At 39.0% G+C, this 24,556-nt stretch overlaps 1 protein-coding gene across 2 annotated transcripts; it reads left to right on the plus strand.

Moving 5' to 3' along the window:
• Positions 1–382: 382 nt before the first annotated feature.
• Positions 383–18,737, plus strand: MAT2B (methionine adenosyltransferase II, beta). 2 transcript variants are annotated; one of them, XM_010863349.1, is made up of 7 exons: positions 383–750; positions 8,137–8,331; positions 10,943–11,057; positions 11,252–11,404; positions 14,249–14,442; positions 15,299–15,412; positions 17,577–18,705. In XM_010863349.1, exons 1-7 carry the CDS (start codon positions 721–723, stop codon positions 17,745–17,747), a joined length of 972 nt encoding a protein of 323 aa, XP_010861651.1. In that variant the 5' UTR covers positions 383–720; the 3' UTR covers positions 17,748–18,705. The 2 variants fall into 2 exon arrangements, with proteins under 2 accessions (XP_010861651.1, XP_010861650.1); XM_010863348.1 differs by lacking the exon at positions 383–750 and adding an exon at positions 3,182–3,364 and having other exon boundaries at positions 17,577–18,737.
• Positions 18,738–24,556: the final 5,819 nt, after the last annotated feature.

The following is a 24,556-nucleotide window of genomic DNA, read 5'->3' on the forward strand; positions in this document are numbered from 1 at the left end:
TAAAAATAGGATTGCCAGGCTTCACTTGATTTTGTTTCATAGATTTTTCGGTGCTGGTAGGTCTGGGAATCACGGAAACAGGAGTCCTTAAAGCTCAGCCAAATTTAAATTACTCCACCCACCATTTCCTCAAACGGGACAGGACATATTAATGGAAATAACCTGTTGGTTTTTAACATCTGCGTATTGTTACCACAAGTGCCTTTTACCGGTCCTTTGAAATAATTAATTAGAAACCACTGGAGAACTTTACCAAACGGATTCTGTTGTAATCAGACATAACTCAATAAACTATTTCAGAATAGGAATCAATTGCATGGCCTGCGTGCTTTCCAACTGCTGGCTCTTGCTTTTCTTTCACAAGACAAAATTGCAACAAGTCTTCACAGGAAGCTTTTTGTGGTTGTATCTATATTTCTTTCTAAGTTGGTTCTCCTAATGGTTTTGATAATGGACCTTATTTGGCTGGCAGTACAACATGAAACTTCTCATTGGGTATTTTCAAGACTGCCACGGGGAATCAGCTGCCAGTTTACTGCAATGTGGAATGCTGCACGAGATTCTGGGATCCGACTCAAAATGCTAATTTCAAAGGTCGAGTGAAGCTGTGGCTCACGTTTTCCCGTGCCTACGCTCTCTGCAGGCAGAACAAAGACCCGGTCCGAGGAGGCAGAGGCTGAAACCCATCTCAAATCTTTTTCCTCAGATAATTTTGGAATCATGCCTGAAATGCCAGAGAACATGGAACAGGTAAGAGTGAGCTATTCAAGAAAAGCAGTCTGGAGTTTTATAGAGTTTCTTTACAAGAATCCCAGTGAACGTCTGGGAACGTAAAAGCCGAAAAGGGTGTGTTTTAAAAAAAAAGTCTTTCATTTAAGACTTATAACTTTGGGACTTGGAATAATTAAACAGCTTTAATTATTGACCCTGTATGGAGAGCTCAGCTAAGTCTCAATCGACAAAAATAACCCAAAACAGCAGTTTCACTTAACCAGATTAAAATGCATTCATGTAGGTGAAGGTTCTATAGAAATAACGCTTTTATCTATAGTTGGGTGCTCCAGGCTTTCTTTGTCTTGGCAAGAAATGAACCTGCTAACCTAACTTTTATCTCTAGATTGCTCTATTTAAATTTATAGACTTAGCCACCACACGAACTTGGATATTGTCTGTATAACAATGGCGTTTTTATTCATGAAGAAACTTCCATTTTTAAAAAGGATGATTAAAACCCATGTACGAAGATGTGCCCCTAGAACCATACCCAAGTTTTATCTGGCAAATATTAAACCAGATCCTCAAATGTAGGCAAGTAAACTCTTTTTGTTCCTCCCTCCAGATAAGGCTGCTCTGAGAATCAAAATGCTAATTGCATATGCAAGTCCTTAAATCGTCTTCGAGTAGGACAGAATTTTTTTTTTTCTGGAAAGATTAGATTGCATTACCGTTGCAACTAGAAACTTCACAAAAATTACTTTTAAAAAACGATCAAGAGGATCTTGAATCTGCTCCCCCAACACCCACACCATTTCTTTGTTGTTTGCAAATTATGCATGGTTTCGCGTTGGAGCTTTTCTCTCAAGGACTCTAAATAATGCTAAATTGATTAACAGCCTGGAGTAAAACAAAAATAGAGAAGTGTGAAGGCTCAGTCTCTCTTGTTTCAGTTCAAAAGAAACTTTATTCTTACAGTAATTAGGAAATGAGTTCTTTTTGGGGGTTGAGTAGGAAAGAAAGTCACCGGACTCAGACGTGGAAAAAAATTTTTTAAAGGCTGCTTAATGTTGAGCTCTAAGATTAAACCAAAAAAGGTGTATGAAAATATGTTTTAGAAAGACCCAAGCAGTAATCACGTTTGTGGGCGACTTTTAAGGTTTTGGTATCCTGCGTGTCTGGACAAGAACAGTACAGATTTACGTTCAAATTTGACAAAACCTATGAGATCCATGCTCGGGATTTTTGCGAGTAAATTTCACAGGCATCCCGGCTTTTCGGGTTTGAACTGGAAATCAGTTGCAGTTGCCTAATAGGGCCGTTTTTGATCTGTCACTTGAAAAAAGCGTAATCCAGGTGGTAGATGGTTCAGCATGACTCTCTACTAGTTCTTTTACTTTTCTTGGTAGTGGAGGTTCGCCTCGCGTAGCTTGACGCTGCAACCTGTAAGGCGGTGCTTCTCAAAGGCTGATCTTGACTCCGGTTAAAGTTCACTAAATGTAGGGTCCCAATCATTGTTTAGTCGCAAAGTTGTGTCTGACTCTGCGACCCCATGGACTGTAGCCCGCCAGGCTCCTACAATAACTCATTCAGCAATTACTGATAAAAGTCCGAGAATCCTTGCTTTGAAGGAGCAACCAAATAATTCGTCCCCCAGCCCCCTACGTGTTTTTATTTTTAACTAGTTAAGAGTTTGACACGTTCGGAATTTCACGCGTACTACTTTCTGGCATGCCAGAAAGACAAATGGGTTCTTTAAGTGTTAATGACGCAGATATCAATACTTATTATTTTTATTTCAGTCTTTCAATCTCTCAAGAAAAACTTAATGCTCTAGAGATACAGACGCGTTGTGCCGCCTCCTCTCCCCGCTTCACTCTTCCCACCAAGACTTTAAAGTGTTTCATCCCGTTTTATGGGGCTTCCCTTGTAGTTCAGTTGGTAAAGAATCCGCCCACAATGCAGGAGACCCGGGTTCGATCCCTGGGTTGGGAAGATCCCCTGGAGAAGGAAAGGGCAACCCACTCCAGTGTTCTTGCCTGGAGAATCCCATGGACTGTAGACTGCCAGGGTCTTCTGTCCGTGGAATCGCAAGAGTCGAACACGACTTAGCGACTACACCACCACCTCCATCCCGCTTTATGTATCACGTGCCCAGTTGATTCTTAGACACCGCACACAGTCTGAGCAATCCAATTCACTCCTTACCTAGTCGAGAAGGAAGAACACACAAAATATTCTTGACCCCCGCCCCCCGTGTACCCCTCCCGTCCCCTGCCGGCCTCTAAACAAAACTCGTATTCCCAGTTTAAGACCAGGGCCTTTGTTTTGTGTATCCCTTTAAGAGTTGGCGCGTGGGCTGGGAGCGTCCCGAACGCGCCCGCCTCCTTTCAGGGGCGTCGGCGGAGCGTGGCCAATCAGGAAGCGCGGTCTTGGCGGCGGAAGCCGGAAGCGGTGAAAGGGGGCTGGCCCGGACCTAGGGTAGGCGGGCCGAAGGGGTTGGAGCTGCGGCCCGCCGCGATCCCGGGCTGAAGGAAGTGGCGGTCGCTGCGGCGGCGGCGGCGACGGCAGCGCAAAGACGGCGGGCATGGGGGGCCGGGAGAAAGAGCTCTCTATCCACTTTGTTCCCGGGGACTGCCGGTTGGTGGAGGTGAGGGAGTCGCCCTAGGTCTTGCGGGGTGGGGAGACGTCTCGTGGTAACCAAGTGCGCTGAGCGGGAAGAGTCTGGTGGCGGGGGCTCGAGTGGTTTTCCAGACGCATCCTCCCAGAGTCGGAGGCCCCAGGAGACTAGGGCGGCGCCGCCGAGTTTGTTTACCTCGGTGCACACTCCTCTGTGTTTTGTTTCTCAGCCACTGCGACAGGAAATGATTAAGTCGGGTTTCACTTTCTAGCCTCCCGTCTCTCCTCTCAGGAATGAAGAGGGGTTTTCCGAGCTGTTTTGACTTTTTCTAAATTTCGTTTTTATCCTTTGTTCATATCTTTTGATCTTAACTGTTCGTATCTCTGAGGAAAAAAAGGAGCCATGTGGCTTTTCAGAAGTAGTAACAGGATTGGAGATAAGAACTGAACTCTTAGTTTATGCATGGCACTGTTGTGCACTTTATATGCATTATTTGTTTTGTTCCATTTTACAGATATTTGAGACTAAGAGAGCAGGTCTTTGGTCCAAGTTCATTCAGTAAGATTGCAGCTGGGATTCAAGTACAATCTCTTTGACTGTCTCAAGCTTTGAACCACTGCAGAGATTGCATAAATCTCCATAAACCCCAATCTCTATTTCATCCCAGGCCCCTCAGTATTCATCAGTCCATAGGATATTTAGCCCTGGGGATAAGAAGAATGTTCACGCCAAAATCAGTATATCTTAAGGATTTAAGAGAAGGTGTAAGTGATGGCTGTTGTTGAGAATGCAAAATTTTTACACCTTCAAAATATAGCATATTTAGTGTTTTCAAGTCATTTTGGGATTTGGGGAGTAAAGTTAGAATGGATGGGCTGTTTGATCTTCTGTTTCGCTCCTGTGTACCCCCTTACAATGCTGAGTCCCTAAAGTTGCATATTGCTTGTTTATGTATGTGTGTATGTGCACTGGGCATGCATGTGTGTGTATATAAAGGTTAATCAGTTTTAACAGTGAGTTCAGTAGACAAATGAAAATGCGTTTTCCTTCATTCAAATTACACAACCAAAGGCTTGACACGTATTTGCTTCTCTCAGAACCTGTAGTAGTGGGACTGTTCTATAGTTTATGTTACAGGAATAAACTGTGGTGGTTCCTGTTCATATTACTGGCTGTGGGGTACAATAGAGTGACAGTGGGAGTTTAGACCAGTGTCACCTAGGTATTTTAAAAAGCTTCTCAAAGTCCAGGAGTGTCTACTCAAAGATCTATCTCTAGGGGAATGTTGTGAGAAATAAATGAATGTGAAACTTTGCCAAATTGAAGAGGTTCTGAAAATAGCAAAGTATAATTATCACTAAAACTTAAGAAGATCCTACTTTAGATATTTGTGATATTTCACTCTTGACTTTCTCTAGGACATTTTTAGTAGAAGTTAATCCAAGTGTGCTAAAGTAGAAACCACTGTCCCAGAGTACTGTTTTGGATCATTTTGGAAGAGCCTTTTATTGTCCTGTACCTTAGAATTTGCCATTATTTGATTTGATGGCATAATAAGAGCTATGACTCTTCATTTATTTATATGTACTTACTTTTTCAAACATTTTGTTTTGTGTGTGTGTGTATGTATAAATCTGGTCACCTGGTGTTACTGAATTCTGTAAATCTGTGAGTTGGTGGGAGAAGAGGCAGATGCAAATTAAAGTCATGTTTAATATACTTGACTAATAAGAATAAAAACTGAAAAATAGACTTTTCAGGAAGACAGAATATCTTCAGGTCTTAATTATGCTTGTTAACTACGCAGCTTTTTGTTCCTCATTTAGAGTTCCTCGAGGTGTTGGACATTCCTGTGTTTGGCAGAAGTAAAGTAATTTATAGAGTAATGAGCCGAAATTATTTTCAGAGGAATATTTCCCTGGTTTTAAAAGAATCAAAACTGTGCTTTAAGATGCTTCAGGTGGAGTTCTGTTATAGAGACTCAAAAATAGAGATATTTTGTTTTGACTTCTGTTAATTTCAGAGTGATGTGTATTTTATTTGCCAACCACCAAAAAACTTGTAATCTGAATGAAAACTTCTTGTTTTGGCTTCTGTACTGTGACAGAACATGCTGATTGAGTCTCCAAAGAGAACTGTATGAAAAGAAGAAAAGTTACTTTAAACAGGACTTCTTTCAGTTTATTCGGATATCTTCTATGGGAAGGGTAATATGGAAAATGTTAGAATTATAGGATTGTAAAGCTGTAAGAGCCTTAATCATCTGTCCAAATGCATACTTTTACCAGCAAGTTACATTAGTAGAGTTGGAGTAACTTCTTAATGCCACAGTTTGTGGCAGAGAAGATAAAATTTAGTCATCAAGAAACCAAGTATAAGTTCAAAGGATTGAGACAAAACTCAGCATGCATTTGACTAGACGATAGATAGAAGCAAAAGGACACCAGTTGTGTTTCCAACCTTTTTCCTTTTACTGTGGGCAAAACCTGTGACATCTTTAGATTTAAGGTTCCTCGCTTTGGAAAACTCTCACATGAGAATTTGCAAGAAGAGGATTGTGCAGAATCTCTTTGTTTCAGAAAATGCTTGCACTTCAGTTCTCTGCTCTTTTATTATAGAAAATTATTGCACACTGACATCTTACCACTAGGTGACTATTGAACTATTTTCTTCCAGGGAGCTTACAAATTATCCCAGGCTGTACAGAGTTTGTATCTTCTCCATGCAACCACCCATACTATTTTAAAGTGAAGAATCTTATATGCCTTAAAGACCCTCGCTGTGTTTGTAACTTAATACTATATTTCATCAAATCTAAGATGCACTCAATTGTGAGATTATCTGGACTCTTAAGATGCACTGAAAAGGCAAAAAGACTGCCAAACACATTTGTAAGATGCATCTTTATTTCCTTCATTTAACAGATGATAAATGAAGGAAAAATGTGCTTCACTCACCAGTGAAGTACACAGAGATCTTATTTTACTGTTCAGTAATTTCGTGGTTACTACAAGCATGATGTTTGGTCTTTGACTTCTTTTTCTAGTTTTCCTTTTTAAGGGGAAAAGGGTAACGAGGTTGTTGCTTCTGGAAGGGTAAATGGCAGTTTGTTTTTATTTGTTTGAGTCAGAGCTATCTTTAGGAAGGTCTTGGATGTTCCTGGAATTCTCAAGTTCAGTTTCCAAATCACCAGCATCAGCACCACCTGGAAACTTGTTAGAAATGCCGATTATCAGGCCTCATTCCAAATCTACTGGATCTGAAAGCCTTCCAGTTGATTCCTGTCCTAGGCGTTTGCCTGTGAACCACTGATCCAAGAACCACTGTCTATTCCTTTCCTTCTTTAGAGTGACATGAGAAACTCAGAAGAAACCAACTCATAGGCCTTTATAATATTTTCCCAGGGATCTTTATGGTATTTATCCTGTGCAAATTGTTTTCTGATTGTGTCTCTACTAAACCTGGCCTGTTTTAACCTCTTTTAACAATTGCAGTCTTTGCAGGGCTGTTTTCTTGCCAAAAATTCAAAGAAAATATTTTGCTGGCTTAAATCTTTGTTTGCATAGATTGTTTGACTTAGAGCCAAGTTTTGCAAGAGAGAGCCTAGATGAATTTTTCTTCAGCTTCTAAAACATCTTGAAATGTGGTGAACTAAGGAAGAAATATCTTTAAAAACTTAGCCTTCATTCTGTTTCTGGTTTCTGTTTCAGCCCTTTCATTTCTGGTTTTTCCTTTGATAGACATACTTGATTTAGGTGGCCTTTTTTTTTTTCTTCTTTTTCTTTTTCAAGTATAGTCTGTTAAATTAGCTGTCTTGAGGGCTGGGGAAAAAGATCTTTGGGTATTGTGTGTATACTTAAGGTTTTTGACAGCTCAGAATTAAGTGACTAAACCAACATTTCAAATTTAAAAGGCTTCAAGTTGATACGCTAATAAAAACTGTTTTTTGTTTTGAATAGTGTTTTCTTAATTCAAATATCTGTGAGGATATTTGGCGTTAACCTGTCTTGGGAAGAAGGGAAATTTCTATGTATAGATAATTGGAATTGTTTCCTAAATAGTAGTTTTTTTTTAATCTCAGTGTGTGAGGAATTTTTCCTTTTTCACAATAGTAACATAGATCAGTTTAAAATATTTATTTTTTTCTTATCCTCTACTTATGTTTTATTAGTTTTAACTGGTCTATGTAGGTAAATTTAGAGTCAGTGTAGGAATATTTACAAGTTTAGTTAAACTTAGAATGTTAGTTCTATAAGGACCAAATTTATTTTTCTTCCACATAAATTTCTATGAAATATGAAATACTCTAATTTGGACATATCCCAATAATGAGGTTTAAAAGAAAACTTGAGATTAAAAATTGAAGAGCAAAACTGTCGGTTTGGAAACATGTTCACAGAATAACCCTAATATTTAATCAGGGCAGAAATAAGTAAGCTTTAAACTGCACTTTTATAAATAGAAGAACATAAAGTTGATGGTTATTACTACTTTGGACATCATTGATCCTAAAAATTAAGTTTTTCCATTATTACTGTTAGGAAATCTAAATCTGTTTGACTAGGTGATTCCTTGCAGTATCATCTTAGGTTCCTTTTCTCGGGAAGGATTATTAAAACTTTCTCTTAAGTGACATACTTACTGATGCAGTTTGATCTTCGTTCTAACTTAAGAGTTACACATATGGGACTTGAAGCAGACAACTCAGACTTGAAATGTTTAGTTGAATGAAGATGGTGGCTAATTTTGTTGAGAGGCTATTTTCAAATTAATTACTTCTTTTCTCCTCTTTCACATTTTAGGAGGAAGTTAACATCCCCAACAGGCGGGTTCTCATTACTGGTGCCACTGGGCTTCTTGGCAGAGCTGTGTACAAAGAATTTCAGCAGAATAATTGGCATGCCGTTGGCTGTGGTTTTAGAAGAGCAAGACCAAAATTTGAGCAGGTCAATCTCTTGGATTCTAATGCAGTTCATCACATCATTTATGATTTTCAGGTATGGTTTATTTTAAAGCATAAGTAAACTATTAAGGGGCTTTCCTGGTAGCTCAGCTGGTAAGGAAGAAACTATTAAGAATTGTCTCAGTTCAGTCACTCAGTCATGTCCAACTCTTTGCGACCCGTGGACTGCAGCATGCCAGGCTTCGCTGTCCATCAGCAACTCCCAGAGCCTACTCAGACTCACGTGCATTGAGTTGGTGATGCCATCCAAACATCTCATCCTCTGTCGTCTCCTTCTCCTCCTGCCATCAATCTTTCCCAGCATCAGAGTTTTTTCCAGTGAGTTGGTTCTTCGCGTCAGGTGGCCAAAGTATTGGAGTTTCAGCTTCAGCATCAGTCCTTCCAATGAACGTTCAGGACTGATTTCCTTTAGAATTGACTGGTTTAATCTTATAGTCCAAGGGACTCTCAAGAGTCTTCTCCATCACCACAGTTCAGAAGCATTAATTCTTCGGTGCTCAGCTTTCTTGATAGTCCAACTCTCACATCTATACATGACCACTGGAAAAACCATAGCCTTGACTAGATGGACCTTTGTTGGCAAAGCAATGTCTATACTCTTCAGTGTGCTGTCTAGGTTCTTCATAGCATTTCTTCCAAGGAGCAAGCGTCTTTTAATTTCATGGCTGCAGTCACTATCTGCAGTGATTCTGTCTGGGTGATATAAAAATTGTTGTTCTCAAGGAAGTTATAGTACTTAAGCTCTAACCTATTAAGCAACAATAGTATACAGTGCACATTTTTTCTTTTTTTGAGGGGGTGGAAAAGTATGTCATCCTTAGAAAAATTAGGTTGAGATATAGGTTAACAAAAGGCAGAAAATTAAGCATTTTGTAAAAAGCTTCTGTTTGAGAATTACTATTCTAAGTACCACTTTCTGTGCAAATCCTTTTCTTGTTTTGAGGGTAAAAATATTTGCTTCTGTATTTTTTATTTTTAACTGGAGGATAATTGCTTTACAATGTTGTGTTGGTTTCTGCGGTAAAACTACACAGATGAGCCATGTGTGTGTGTATGTGTGTATGTGTGTGTATGTATATGTTTATCCCCTCCCTCTTGAGCCACCCGCCCCATTTCTACTTCTTAAGGTTGTCACAGAGCGGTGCTCCCTATGTTAAATATAGCAGCTTCCCATTAGTTAGCTATTTTATACATGGTGGTATATCTGTCATTGCTACTCTCTCAATTTTGTCCCACCCTCTCCTTCCACTACAAATCCTTTTGAAAATAGTATCTGTTAACCTTACAACACTGCAAAATAGTTGTTCTCATATCTGTTTTTGTTGTTTAGTTGCCGACTTAGTGACCCCCATTGCCTGCAGCACATCTGAAGGACAGGCTTCCCTGTCCTTCACTATCTCCCAGAATTGGCTCAGACTCATGTCCATTGAGTCGGTGATGCTATCCAACCATCTCATTCTCTCTTGCCCCCTTTTCCTCCTGCCCTCAATCTTTCCCAGAATCAGGGTCTTTTCCAGTGAGTCCGCTGTTTGCATTAGGTGGCCAGAATAGTGGAGCTTCAGCTTCAGCATCAGTCTTTCTACTCTATATTCAAGGTTGATTTCCTTTAGGATTGACTGGTTTGATCCCCTTGCAGTCCAAGGGACTCATTTCCGTTTTAGAAATCACAAAGGCTCAGAGAAGTTAAACAACTCGTTGGCCATGGTCGCAGAAAAGTTATAGAAAGAATTAGGTTTTGTTACAGCTCTTGAGGTGAAATTGGAAATTCAAGTTCTTTCTAAAAATACGACCCAAAGAACATTGCATCAGAATCACTTGGAAAACTTGTTCTTATGTCTCACTCCCAAAAATTTTCATTCAGTAAGCCTATGGTAGAGCCTAGGACTGCACATTTTAAGAACCATCCTAGTTTATGCACATGTAAGTTTGAAAGCAACTTTCAGATCATGCTTCTTCAAGCAGTTTCTGAGAAGGAGGAAGTTTCGTGTTTGGGCACATGAGCCCTTTTGATCACTGGTCTTCCCAAAACTTAACTCTGACTCAGCTCCTCTGGGAAGTAGATGCCCGTCTCTACCATGGACCTTCACGTTATACAGTATTGAAACGGTCTCTTTACATACCCATTTTTTCCATTAGATTGTGAAATCCTTGATCCTCACACACTGCTTAGCATACTTAACTGGCAATATAAGTTTTTATGGATGCTTAATTTTCTTTAAATGATGAAGTTAAGAGATTAGAATTTATGAATTTAATTTGCAATTGCTATTCCTCTCCCTTTCCCACAGACTTAACTAAATATTTAGGTCATATGAATTACATAAATGATTGCCCTTTTCTCCCGCTCAGATGAGGGGATGAAGCTTATTTTGATTTAGAAGCCTGGTTGTTGCCCCAGAGTTTTGTCTGATTTTGCCTAGGGATTGCTCGATTGCTCTTTCCTTCTCAGGGCCTATGTATATTTTTAAGGAAGTTTGAACGTTGAAAAAGGGAAGTGTGACAAAACCACATTAAAAATTAGATTCTTTAGTTGAAGGAATGTTTTAATAAACATGTTTCTATGAATTAACTTACTGTTGGAAGGCTATAGTTCTTCTGTTTTTATTCCTTTTTGGGCTAAAAACACATCAATGCTTAACTTCTAGCCCCATGTCATCGTACACTGTGCAGCAGAGAGAAGGCCAGATGTTGTAGAAAATCACCCAGATGCTGCTTCTCAACTTAATGTGGATGCTTCTGGGAATTTAGCAAAGGAAGCAGGTAATGAAGACTTTATAAAATCTTCATAAAAATTAAGTGATCGCTGAGTGTGCAAATATTAAAATTTTGTAGATGGCTTATAAGAAATTTGTTATACTTTTGATGAATAAGCTGTTACAAATTCCAGTAAAGCATCAGGTTGTATAGTAATTTAATAGATTATTTTCTCTCTCTCTCTTTTTTTTTTTTGGTAGCTGCAATTGGAGCATTTCTAATCTACATTAGCTCTGATTATGTTTTTGATGGAACAAACCCACCTTATAGAGAGGAAGACATACCAAATCCCCTAAATCTATATGGCAAAACAAAATTAGAAGGAGAAAAGGCCGTCCTGGAGAACAATTTAGGTAAGACACATCTCTTTAGTTAGCTCCCTGACTCTTTTTGAGGATTCCTTTTTGTTTAAGATTTGTGTGTATGCGCGTCTGTATCTTAATTTTTTAAATACTTATTTAGTGGTTTTTCTCTACTTGGCTGTGCCGGGTCTTAGTTGTGGTGTATGGACTTAGTTGCTCTGTGGCATGTGGGATCTTACTTCCTGGACCTGGCATTGAACCCACATCTCCTGCATTGGAAGGCGGATTCTTAACCACTGGACCACCAGGGAAGAAGTTCCTGTTGTTGTTTTTTTTTTGTTTTGTTTTGTTTTAGTCAAGGAGCATAAATCCATTGGAGAAAAACTAGGGAATGTAGTTAACAAGAAAAACAAGAATTTTTGAAATCCTGGAGAGTTTATGAATCCTTTCAGACCATTTCCAGTATCAGTGTGTACATGAATACCATTATAGATAGAAAGTAAATCAGATTTTTGTAATCTTCCAAAAAAAAAAAAGATCAGTATCATTTTTCTTAGATTGCAGTATTCTGTCATTTGGATGGTTAATTTTTTTCCTGTGTTTGTATATCCACAGTCATTTGTATGGTTTTTCTTTTTTCCTGTGTGTTTGCCTGTTACCCCAGGTGTTTCTTGACTTCCTACTTTTGCATTCCAGTCCCCTATAATGAAAAGGTTTGTATATATACACACACACATTAATGTGTTAATTATAAAAGAAATAACCTCCTTAAATTTTTTTTTTTTTAATCTAAAACTGTAGAGTTCTCTTAGAGTGCTTCTTCAGAGAAGCACTAAATGTGGTTATGGAAGTGTTTTTTGTGGATTTCTAAACATCTGTGCATATTGTTTTATAAACTGATTTTTCTCCCCCCACATACATGCATTTCAGTTCTTATGGAGCCATCTCTAGGATATCTTTTTCATATCAGTGGCTGCATAATACCTGATTTAATGATCCTTTGCACTGAAACTATTGCCTTAGACTGTACTACATCCTTGAGAAACATCCCCTACTATACATACCATATACAGACTAGGTTTTTTATTATTATTAATATAAATTATCCTTTGGAAATCATCTTTGAATATATATTAGTATACAGCTGACCCTTGTACAGCTTGGGGATTAGTGTTGCCAACCCATGCGTATTTGGAAATCCATGTGTAACTTTAGATTCCAGAAACTTAATTGCTCACAGCCTACTCTTGACAGAGGGTCTTCCCTGGTGGCTCAGTGGTGAAGAACCCTCCTGCCAAAACAGGAGATGCAGGTTTGATCCCTGGGTCAGGAAGTTCCCTGGGAGTAGGAACTGTCAACCCATTCCAGTATTCTTGCCTGGGAAATCCTGTGGATGGAGGAACCTGGTGGGCTGCAGTCCATGGGGTCGCAAAAAAGTCAGACACAACTTAGCAGCTAAACAGCAGCTCTTGACCCAAGCCTTACTAAAACAGAGAGTCAATTTACACATATTTTGTGTGTTATATGTATTATATACTATTCCTAAAGTAATCTTGAGAGAATAAAACATTAAAAAATCATAAGAGAAAATACAGTATTGTATCAACACTGTAAGTTTACCTCATTTGTTTACAAGATGAATCGTCCGTCAGTAACTACACTAGTGTTGTTTTAGATGGTACAAAACACTATACGTGTCATGTATTATAAGACCACACATCAAAAATGAAGATAATCTAAGAAGAAATTCATATTTATTTACAGGTATGATTCAGGAATTAGTAAGGAAGAAGCAGTAAATGGTAGCCTAGTGTAATCAATAACGATTGCTTCATGGTAGCCTTGGCCATACACTAGTGAATGAATCATTATAAAACTATTGGCATAGGTATTACAGTCATTCATCATACAGCTAAATACTGTTAATTTGTTTTTTTTTTTAAACCACTTACCTGTGATGATAGAGTGATACAGAGTTTTTCTAGTTACAAGAGAGATGAGGCATACTGTATGGTAATGTAACTCTTTGAAAATGAAGTTATGAAACATTAAGAAAACACATTAACCTTATGTTAACCATCACTCACCTTATGCCTATGTAAGGATAGGGTATCCACTTCAGTACATCTTATCCATGATATTTTGCATGAAAAAAAGTTGCATATAAATGGAACCACACTGTTCAAACCTGTGTTATTCATAAGTCATCTGCCCAGCTCTTTAGTAAGTTAATTTAAAATAGTTTTCATTGAATTTCAATTAGTGTAAATTTTCTAGTCTATTATAACTCCTTAGTATTGACCCACATAAAATACCTTATAATTCCTTAGTCAGTGATTTCAAGGACTATGTGGTGAACACTCATATACACTTTATACAGATTTCACCAATTGTTAACGTTTTGCCATATGTTTTACACGTACACTGTTTTTTTTCCTGAACTCATAGAGAATTAGTTGAATTTCACCCCAAAGTACTTCACCATGTATCTTCAAGAAGGATGTTCTTCACATAATTACAATGCAGTTATTACACTTAGGAAATTTAGCATTAATGCAATACACAATCTATGTAGGAATATTGTGCCCAAAATGTCCTTTATTGCATTTATTTTTTTAATTTAGGAATAATCAGGGATCACTTGTTGAAATTGTCATGATCAGTTTTATTTTTAATGGCCACAGTAATGAAATTATATAATTATAAAAATATCCTACATGACAGAGACATTTAAAAATATTCTAGATCACATTTGTTTAAATAGGTGAGCTGGGTCATTCTGGTATATTGCATGTTTTCTGTGATAATGTATTTTAAATCTACACACTCTGATCTTATAGCAAGATTTAAGAACCAGTGAGCTTTGAAATATTATCTGCTTTTATTACTCTCTAGGAGCTGCTGTTTTGAGAATTCCTGTTCTGTATGGAGAAGTTGAAAGGCTTGAGGAAAGTGCTGTGACTATTATGTTTGATAAAGTGCAGTTCAGCAACAAGTCCGCAAACATGGACCACTGGCAGCAACGGTTCCCCACGCACGTCAAAGATGTGGCCACCGTGTGTCGTCAGTTAGCAGAGAAGAGGATGCTGGTGAGAATCGAAGTGCTTTTTTAAACATTTAGAAGGACACCAAGCAAAAGTACTTGGATAGTAGCTGTATTTATGAATAATAAAAATTTTATGCTATTATATTTGATTTTTTTTCTCAAATACTGTAGACTCCATTTGTCATTCTCTCACTGCAAGATAACTGAAAACTTGTATTTTTCTTTGCCTGATGTCTTATAAGAAGCCTGTTTTAAGTACCGAGTAATGTCTATTTAAGATCTAGGTAGTGGCACAGAAGAACCTTAATTGTTTCAGCCACTGTAAGAATAATTTATAATTATTCTTTTAGATATTTGAAAAATAGCTCATTTTAAGTATTTGTAAAAGTTAGAGCTAAATAGAATATCTACAGAAAGGAAAGTTAGAGACTGAGTTATTTTAGAATATTTATAGTAGCGTGACTTTTTTTTAATGCATCAACATTTGTGTATTTTTAAAAAATATGTACCATGACAATAAGGATGTTATGACTAATTAACTCATCTTGAAAAATGGTTCTGTTAAGTTTTGGTGTTAGCTTCTTAGGATAATTGAAAATGCTAGTTGAATTGGTCTGTGTTTCATAAAAATCTGTAATCATTTTAGGACTTCCACTAAATCAGAGCCACTAACAATTTATTTTAAAACAATTCTTAAGGCTAAATTCTAAAATGGATTTCCATTTTTAACTGGGGAGATTTATAGGAATTTGATTTTAGATATCTTATGTAGAGCATTCCAGAAAGGTACGATACATTATATTTCCTGGACCTGTTTAAGTTAGTTGTCTTGTCACAGTTGCTATTCCACTCAACTCAGAAAGTTTGAAACCAGTTTGAACTATTTGTGTCCTTGTCAGGATCCATCAATTAAGGGAACCTTTCACTGGTCTGGCAACGAACAGATGACTAAGTATGAAATGGCGTGTGCAATTGCAGATGCCTTCAACCTCCCCAGCAGCCACTTAAGACCGGTAAGTACATGGCATTTAGAACCTTACTTGGGAATTCCCTGGCAGTCCAGTGGTTGAGACTTGGCACTTTCACTGCTGAGGCCCAGATTCAATCCCTCGGCCAGGTAACTAAGATCCCTCAAGCGGTACTCAGCCGAAACAAACAAACAGGTAACCTTCTTACTTCTTGGAAGTCCAGGTCCATCACTGTTGTGTTCTATGGATAACATTTTTCTTGTTGTTTAAAAGTATTCAGTTCAGTTCAGTTCTCTGTTGTGTCCGACTCTTTGCGACCCCATGAATCGCAGCAGGCCAGGCCTCCCTGTCCATCACCAACTTCTGCAGTTCACTCAAACTCACGTCCATCGCGTCGGTGATGCCATCCAGCCATCTCATCCTCTGTCATCTTCTTCTCCTCCTGCCCTAATCCCTCCCAGCATCAGAGTCTTTTCCAATGAGTCAACTCTTCGCATGAGGTGGCCAAAGTACTGGAGTTTCAGCTTTAGCATCATTCCTTTCAAAGAAATCCCAGGGCTGATCTCCTTCAGAATGGACTGGTTGGATCTCCTTGCAGTCCAAGGGACTCTCAAGAGTCTTCTCCAACACCACAGTTCAAAAGCATCAATTTTTCGGCACTCAGCTTTCTTCACAGGCCAACTCTCACATCCATACATGACCACTGGAAAAACCATAGCCTTGACTAGACGGACCTTTCTTGGCAAAGTAATGTGTAAAGTAAAGCTTTTGAATATGCTATCTAGGTTGGTCATAACTTTCCTTCCAAGGAGTAAGTGTCTTTTAATTTCATGGCTGCAGTCACCATCTGCAGTGGTTTTGGAGCCCCCAAAAATAAAGTCTGACACTGTTTCCACTGTTTCCCCGTCTATTTGCCATGAAGTGATGGGACCAGATGCCATGATCTTCGTTTACTGAATGTTGAGCTTTAAGCCAACTTTTTCACTCTCCTCTTTCACTTTCATCAAGAGGCTTTTTAGTTCCTCTTCACTGTCTGCTGTGAGGGTGGTGTCATCTGCATATCTGAGGTTATTGATATTTCTCCCCGCAATCTTGATTCCAGCTTCTGCTTCTTCCAGCCCAGCGTTTCTCATGATGTACTCTGCATAGAAGTTAAATAAGCAGGGTGACAATATACAGCCTTGACATACTCCTTTTCCTATTTGGAACCAGTCTGTTGTTCCATTTCCCGTTCTAACTGTTGCTTCCTGACCTGCATATAGGTTTCTCAAGAGGCAGGTCAGATGGTCTGGTATTCCCATCTCTTGAAGAATTTTCCACAGTTTATTGTCACCCACACAGTCAAAGGCTTTGGCATAGTCAATAAAGCAGAAATAGATGTTTTTCTGGAACTCTCTGGCTTTTTGGATGAGCCAGTGGATGTTGGCAATTTGATCTCTGGTTCCTCTGCCTTTTCTAAAACCAGCTTGAACATCTGGAAGTTTACGGTTCACGTACTGCTGAAGCCTGGCTTGGAGAATTTTGAGCATTACTTTACTAGCGTGTAAGATGAGTGCAATTGTGCGGTAGTTTGAGCATTCTTTGGCATTGCCTTTCTTTGGGATTGGAGTGAAAACTGACCTTTTCCAGTCCTGTGGCCACTGCTGAATTTTCCAAATGTGCTGGCATATTGAGTGCAGCACTTTCACAGCATCATCTTTCAGGATCTGAAATAGCTCAACTGGAATTCCATCACCTCCACTAGCTTTGTTCGTAATGATGCTTTCTAAGGCCCACTTGACTTCACATTCCAGGATGTCTGGCTCTAAGTGAGTGATCACACCATCGTGAGTATCTGAGTCGTGAAGATCTTTTTTGTACAGTTCTTCTGTGTATTCTTGCCACCTCTTCTTAATATCTTCTGCTTCTATTAGGTCCATACCATCTCTGTCCTTTATCAAGCCCATCTTTGCATGAAATCTAATCAAAGTGAACTTTGCCTATATGTTGGCAGCTTCCATTGTTAAATTTCTCTAAATTGCCATGTGTAAAGGAGCCCATGTGTATTGGTGAAGTTTATAGAAAAAGTGCTTTCTTGATTGTGGCAGATGCTTTATTTTTCTAGGGATCAAATCATATTCCTTGCACTGAGGGCAAAGGGAAATAGAGAATGTAAAACCTCATCAATGAGCTTCTCATTTATTTTTTATTTTGTGTGTTTATTTTAAAGATAACTGACAGTCCTGTCGTAGGAGCACAACGTCCGAGAAATGCTCATCTTGATTGCTCTAGATTGGAGACCTTGGGCATTGGCCAGCGAACACCATTTCGAATTGGAATCAAAGAGTCACTCTGGCCTTTCCTGATTGACAAGAGATGGAGACAGACGGTCTTTCATTAGTGTATGTGTGGTGGTGGGGGTGGTGGTAGTGTTTTTTAAAACGAGAAGTCAAGAAGTCATGGCACTTTTTAAAGAAAAAAGGAAATAGTTTTGTATGAGTGCTCTTCGATTGTGACTCATTATCTTTCAGGTAAATGATGCTCTTGCACAAGTGAAATTGTCTAGGGAAATTTAAGGGCAATAATGCCTCGTTTGAAGTAATGATTTTCTCATTTTGTTCTGCCTCAATTTGCTGTGTGAATATAGTAAATTATGATTTTCAAGTATTTGAGAGCCAGGATGAAACACATCTGCTGTAGACTTTTTTTGGGGGGGCAGGGGGAAGAAATGCATTGTTCATTCCTATAAATAACCTCTACATTTTCAGGACTTTTACAACTGTTGACCCTTTAATGTTTTAAATTGTGTTAAATGGCATACAAATCATTGGTGTTCATTGTTTGCTTTGCTTGAGTTCAGATCAAAATGTTTGAAGAAAGAAACTTTATTTTTGCAACCTAAGTGTAGTTTTTATGCTTGAGATATTTCAACATGTTATGTATATTGAAACTCCTGCAGCTTGATACCTCCTGCTTTTGTAGCAGTGAACAGTGAATGTTTGAGAGAGAGAGAATGTGTGTATGTGAATGTATTTTTTAAATATATATGAAACTGTCCTTTTCACTCCATGTCACTAAGTGATATTTCATATGTGCAGTTATACTAATAGTAATGGGCCTTGTAAGTCTTTTGACATTCATGAATAATAATAAATATGTACTGCTGGCATGGTAATGCTTAATTTTCTCGTATTTATTTCTCTTTTTTGAAATGTAGGGACCAGATATCTAAACTGTTTTGTTGCGGTAATTTTTAAAATTTCCTTCTTATCATGTAAAATTACCTTATCTGATGCAGAATATAGTTAATGTACATTAAAATACAAAGCACAGTAATAAAATGAGCCCTGGTGAATCTACCACGTGAAATCTAAATGTTACAGACACTGTATTTACTTGTACCCACTGATTTTTCATAATGAAAAGTAAATAACTATACTCTTGTAATATATTTACAAAGAGTGTTCCTTTTGAAGAATGCAGAGTATGTGAATGTGTTTTCTGTACCAGGTAATAGTCAGGTTACTTTGACCTCAACAGTATTTTTGGTCCTTAATAAGGAAGCAGAAAGAAAGAATAACAAGTGAGCCTTGGCTTCTATTCAGAGTTCAGTACAAATCCAGTTTTCAGATTTTCTGATTTCACTTGTGAAGTACTCTTTCCCTAGATTATAGTCTTATTTCATTGGACAAAAACTATTTATTTCTAATTTACTTAGAATTTGGGGTTTAGAGGGGATCAGGTCTGGGTGATTTGGTTAAAGCCTCAGTTCCCAAACGATGTTATGTTATATTAGGAACTAGGGAAATTTTACTGCAACGAGTGCTATGATGTACCCACTGAAATAGAGTTTCTGAAACTGATGACCTGCTGATGTAGTTATAAATGTTCTTCAGGTGCTTCTGAAGTAACCAGCCTGGGACTTGTATTTGGCAACCACTGAAGTACTCTGGGTTTTTTTTTTTCCTTAGTTACACTTCACTTCACATAGTAATCAATTCAGATTTTCACATTAAAAAAAAGTTTTCTTCTCTAGCTGGACCTGATACCCTTTAAACCCCAAATTTTTTATCAGTGGAAGAAATCAACGTAGTTCAGATCTGGCATGTTACTCTCTATATATGTTCATACTCTCAGCATCCCTTTTTTATTTAGATAGCAAAATACATATTTTACTAAGTTTTTTTGTGTGTTGCTTTTTTCATTTAAAATGCCTTGGGATTTATATAGTTACAAAGAATCCTTTTTTTCCCCTATTCAGTTTGAAATTTCAGTCTCAGAAAAGTTGCCATAATGCCACACAGAATGCCTGCAGTTCCCTTCCTATATTCCCCAACTCTCAGCATTTAGCCATATTTTTCCTGTCATTTATTCTTTCTTTCTTTTTTTTTTTAACACATGCACACATGATGTATATGTCTTTTTCCTGGGCCATTTAAGAGTAAGTTGGAGTCATGGTGCCTAATCACCTACTTAGGATCTAAACTTAAGTGTGTTTTTTAAAGATAAGAATACATGTCCACATAACTATAATAGAAGCATGGAAGTCAAGAAGATAACATCAGTACGATGATCTCCTCTAATCCATAGACCCTATTCACATTTCATCAGTTGTCCTAGTGATGTCCTTTCTAAGTCTATCCAATCTAGGATTACGTGTGGCATTTCTTACTTGCTTTAGCTTTAGTCTGGAATAGTTCCTTAGTCTTTTTTCCTGTTCATAAAGACTTGACATTTTTGACATCTCTACATAAAGAAATCAATGACTCACATCAGTGCCTCCAGTTCTAGTGTTGCTCCACAGGGTTTATTTAGCTTCTGTCTTCTCATAGGTACTTTTTTGACAATGAGAAACATAGCTCCCATTAGTTTCAACATTCGCTCAAGTCATTTATAAGAGCCATTCTTGGATCACACCGAGTCCCCTCCTGTTCCCCTCACCACACAGATCTCCGTGAGCCGGTTGAGTATCCCTGACCCCTGGGCCATGACCTTGATGCCAGTGACCATGTGGGCCACTGCACCTGGTCAAGGACCTCATCCCAGCCCAAGAGGCACTATCAGCAGCCCCCCACAATTCAGTGTGTACCAGACTACCAAAGAAGGAGCCAGGTAGTCTTTTATGGCTGCATTTATTCCCTTTTATCAGTGACTGAATCAGTTTATTTAATCAGTTTCTTACTGATGTGCTTTTGAGTGTGTGGGGACTTTATAGTCTTCTGCCCTTTTTTTTTTTAATTGAAATGTGTTTGATTTACAGTGTTGTGTCAGTCTCTGCTGCACAGCAGGGTGACTTAGTTGTTTGTATGGAACGTTATAGCAGGCTTTCATGAGCCCAGTGCCTACAATTCCAGTTCCCTAGTTTGTTACAGAACTCACAAAACATTACCTTTTGAAATGTAAACTGGACTTGGAGGCTTCAAATTTAATATGAGATGCTAAAACTTATCTAGGAAGATTTGGACTTGTTGAAGAGCAGGAAGTAGTTTCTTTTTCTTCTTATACTGTATCAGCCCCAGACTTTACGTGCTGAGTATGTAGTAAATTGTTGGATAGTTGGAACGAATAATGAGGGTTATTGACTGCAGAACTCATCTTCTGTAGTTATAATTTTCGTTGAAACAAGAGGATAGGATAGTGCAAGTCGCTCAGTTGTGTCCGACTCTTTGTGACCCCATGGACTATACAGTCCTTGGAATTCTCTGAGTCAGAATACTGGAATGGATAGCCTTTCCCTTCTCTAGGGGATCTTCCCAACCCAGGGATCAAACCCAGGTCTTCCACATTGCAGGCAGATTCTTTACCCGCTGAGCCACAAGGGAAGCCCAAGAATACTGGAGTGGGTAGACTGTCCCTTCTCCAGCAGATCTTCCTGACCCAGGAATCAAACCCAGGTCTTCCACATTGCAGGCAGATTCTTTACCCGCTGAGCCACAAGGGAAGCCCAAGAATACTGGAGTGGGTAGACTGTCCCTTCTCCAGCAGATCTTCCTGACCCAGGAATCAAACCCAGGTCTTCCACATTGCAGGCAGATTCTTTACCCGCTGAGCCACAAGGGAAGCCCAAGAATACTGGAGTGGGTAGACTGTCCCTTCTCCAGCAGATCTTCCTGACCCAGGAATTGAACCGGGGTCTTTTGCATTGCAGGCAAATTCTTTACCAACTGAGCTATCAAGGAATCCCGTGGGCAAGGATGGATGATTGGAGAAAAAAAACTGCTGTATGAGCTAAGACCGCATGAGATGGCACCTTTGTCCATCTGATGTATTTACATGTCTCTCAGCAGCATGAGGGATAGTCATGTGCTCGATCTGTTTTCTTCTCTATTAGAGAAGCTTAGCTTTGTTAAGCTGTCTGATCATGATTGAGAGTGAGACACTGAAAGGACAATTGGAACTGCTGAATATCTGTGTAGGAGGACTGTCATGTGCATTGTAGGATGATTGATAGTACCTTTGACCTCTACTCGCTAGACACCAGCCACACAGGTGTGATCAAAAATGCTTCCAGACATCACCGGGTATTCTTTGGGAGCAAGGTCATCCCAAAGGAGAACAACTATTCTAGGGCCATGTGAGTGCTTCCACTGGTAGATGGGGGTGGGGGTGTGGCTCCCATTGTCATTATTTTCAAGTTTTTTCTCTTGGGCAGGTCAGATTCCTCAGAAAAGGGTCTTTCAGTCCCCTACTTGGAGGGCAAAGGCCTGGCTGCCAGTGGTCTGGTGACTAGTAAGAGAGAAGCCTGAGATCTGTACTATTAAACCATTTCAGGGGGAGTGTATCAAAGTGAAAGTTTCATCACAAAACATATGTTGCCAGAAGGAGCAGAGCACTACACACATCTGTTGAGGTCCTTTAATGGACCGGAACCTGGTGGTCCAGAGTCGACCGATTAGAAAGTAAAGGAGAGAGAGAGGCTGTATTCCTTGGTTTACGAAGAAAGCCAGTAAAGCCCCTGGCTCCGGGCTTGCTCTGTTCACGAAGGCCTCAGGCGCCCTCTCCATGGGGTGAAGGTGCAGAGCACCTTCTCGAGAGGGTCTTAGAAACCCGGGCAGGAAAGTGAACTCAGAGAGCCTCTGCACTCCAGGGGATCAGCCTGAAAAAGAGAGAGGGAGAGAGAAAGACACGGGGACCAGAGCTCTGATAGAGCAAAGGTGTTTTAATCAACATGGTGTGGGCATATATACTGTCTTACAAAGTAGTTATTTTCAGCAGAGGTAAAGATTAAAATTCCAGACTTACAAAACATAGGCGATCCATATTAGAGAGTTGTAAACAATCACTTTTACTGTATGGTTCACAAGAAGGAAGAGGGTACTTACCACCATATAGAAACACTAATGAAGGAAATGCCTGGATTCCTCAGCCCCCGGGAGAGGCTTGCCTCTCCTCTTAATTCCTGAGTATTCAGGAATTAATAAGGAACAGAGAATTCTGACAGATCCAAAACAGCACACAGGATTTAACAGATTCTGTTAAATGCTTCCTGACATACATCACTGTGATGCCTTTAACCTCCCTTGAGATGCTGAAGATAGAAAGGGTCAGAAGGTGATCTGTCTGGGGCGGGTGGTACCCACCGCATCCAGGGATTCCCATACCATCCTCTTCCTGCTGGATTTAATACAGTTTAGAGATTCCATAATTAGTAGCATAGAGAACTGCTGTTAGAGCCAAGTTTGCCTTTTATGTAACAGTCTTTCTTAACAGTGTGCAGTTCATCCAGTAGAGACCTAGACCCAAGATGTTGAACTCCTTGCTAGATTATGTTAGAGTTTCCACACAGCTCAAAGTCCTGAAGTTAGCATTCTGCTTTCATTATATTCACTTTGGACTTAAGTTGGGTGCCTCCCTCTTCACCCCTCCCATCTCACCTCCAGTACTCCACTCCAGAAGTCACCTGTGTTAAGACTATCCAGAGGACAGACGTGCTGAAATCGAGGTGTTGGGAAGGGGATCTGGGAATCTAGTTTTGCATTTTTCTCTACCGTCTTCCGTGCCTTTCACCCAAGATTGGGAACTCCAGTTCTGAGTCTTTGGAGGGTTTTCAGAATAAATTGCTTTGGTTCTCAGCTCTTGCAACCATTGGCTACATTTCAGCTCTGGGGGGTGGTGGGGGTGGGAGTGTGGTTGGTTGAATCCTTTATCGTAGTTTCCTTGGTTTCCAGCTTCCAAAATTTTGTTACTTTTGTTTCATTTTGGTTCTTCCTGTCCTTGTTATTTTGTGTCTTTATATATTTAACTAGGGTTTTGGGAGGAAACAAAATTTCATACCTGTATTCTATCTACCATTTTAAAATGGAACATCCTACTTTTGTTGATTTTGTAGACTTAGATGGTGAATCTCCTCCTGACCATCTTTATGAGCTGAAGGCTCCTGGTTTTCTTTAATTCTGTGCCTTCCATAACAGTTCTTGTGATCTTTTGGCTCATGTGAATTGCTGTTCTTTTATTTCTTTGGGAAAGTTAATACACTGGAACATACTATCTTAGAAAAGGACATCTATTGGTTAATACAAGTGAAAGCACCAAAGTAACCTTTTAATTTTGGCTATTAATATTGCCTGCACTCACCTGGAAAAAGTGATTTTTATTTTCCTATCATTTTGGAGTATCTTTTATTTTTTTGGAGTATCTTTTATTTGAAAAGATTTAAATATTCCTTGAGCTCCTGTGAACTTCTTATATTATAGACTGCCAAGGCTAAGCTTTAAAATTGAGAACAATCAATTCTGTGATTCCTGCCAAGTGCAGTTCTTGAGAGATGATAAAGGGTCAGCACGGTATATTAACATTGTTGATCTAAAACAAAGCTAATATTTTTATCCAATACCCTGATGTTCTTAAGTTAGTAATGTCAGCTTTCTTAAAGGACACTAGAGTCTTTTATATTTTCCATTTGTGAGATATAATTTAATTTTACCTAAGCCAGCGGTATTTCCATTGCACAGGGTGGTACTCACTAAATGATAATACGATAATACAAATCATATTAATCTCATGTTACAAAAATGATCTGGTTACCAAAATAGAGTACCGTGCTTTAGACAGCATATTGTTTTTCTGGGTGCTTTTAACAAATGACTACCAATATAGTGCCTTAAACAACTCAAATGTATTATTTCATAATTGTATAGTTAACTCTGACACCGGTCTTACTGGGTTGAAATCAAAATGTCTCCAGACTTCATTCCTTTCCAGAGGCTCTGT

This window comes from Bison bison, unplaced genomic scaffold, assembly GCF_000754665.1.
Source record: "Bison bison bison isolate TAMUID 2011002044 unplaced genomic scaffold, Bison_UMD1.0 scf7180017864490, whole genome shotgun sequence".
Taxonomy (NCBI): Eukaryota; Metazoa; Chordata; class Mammalia; order Artiodactyla; family Bovidae; genus Bison; species Bison bison.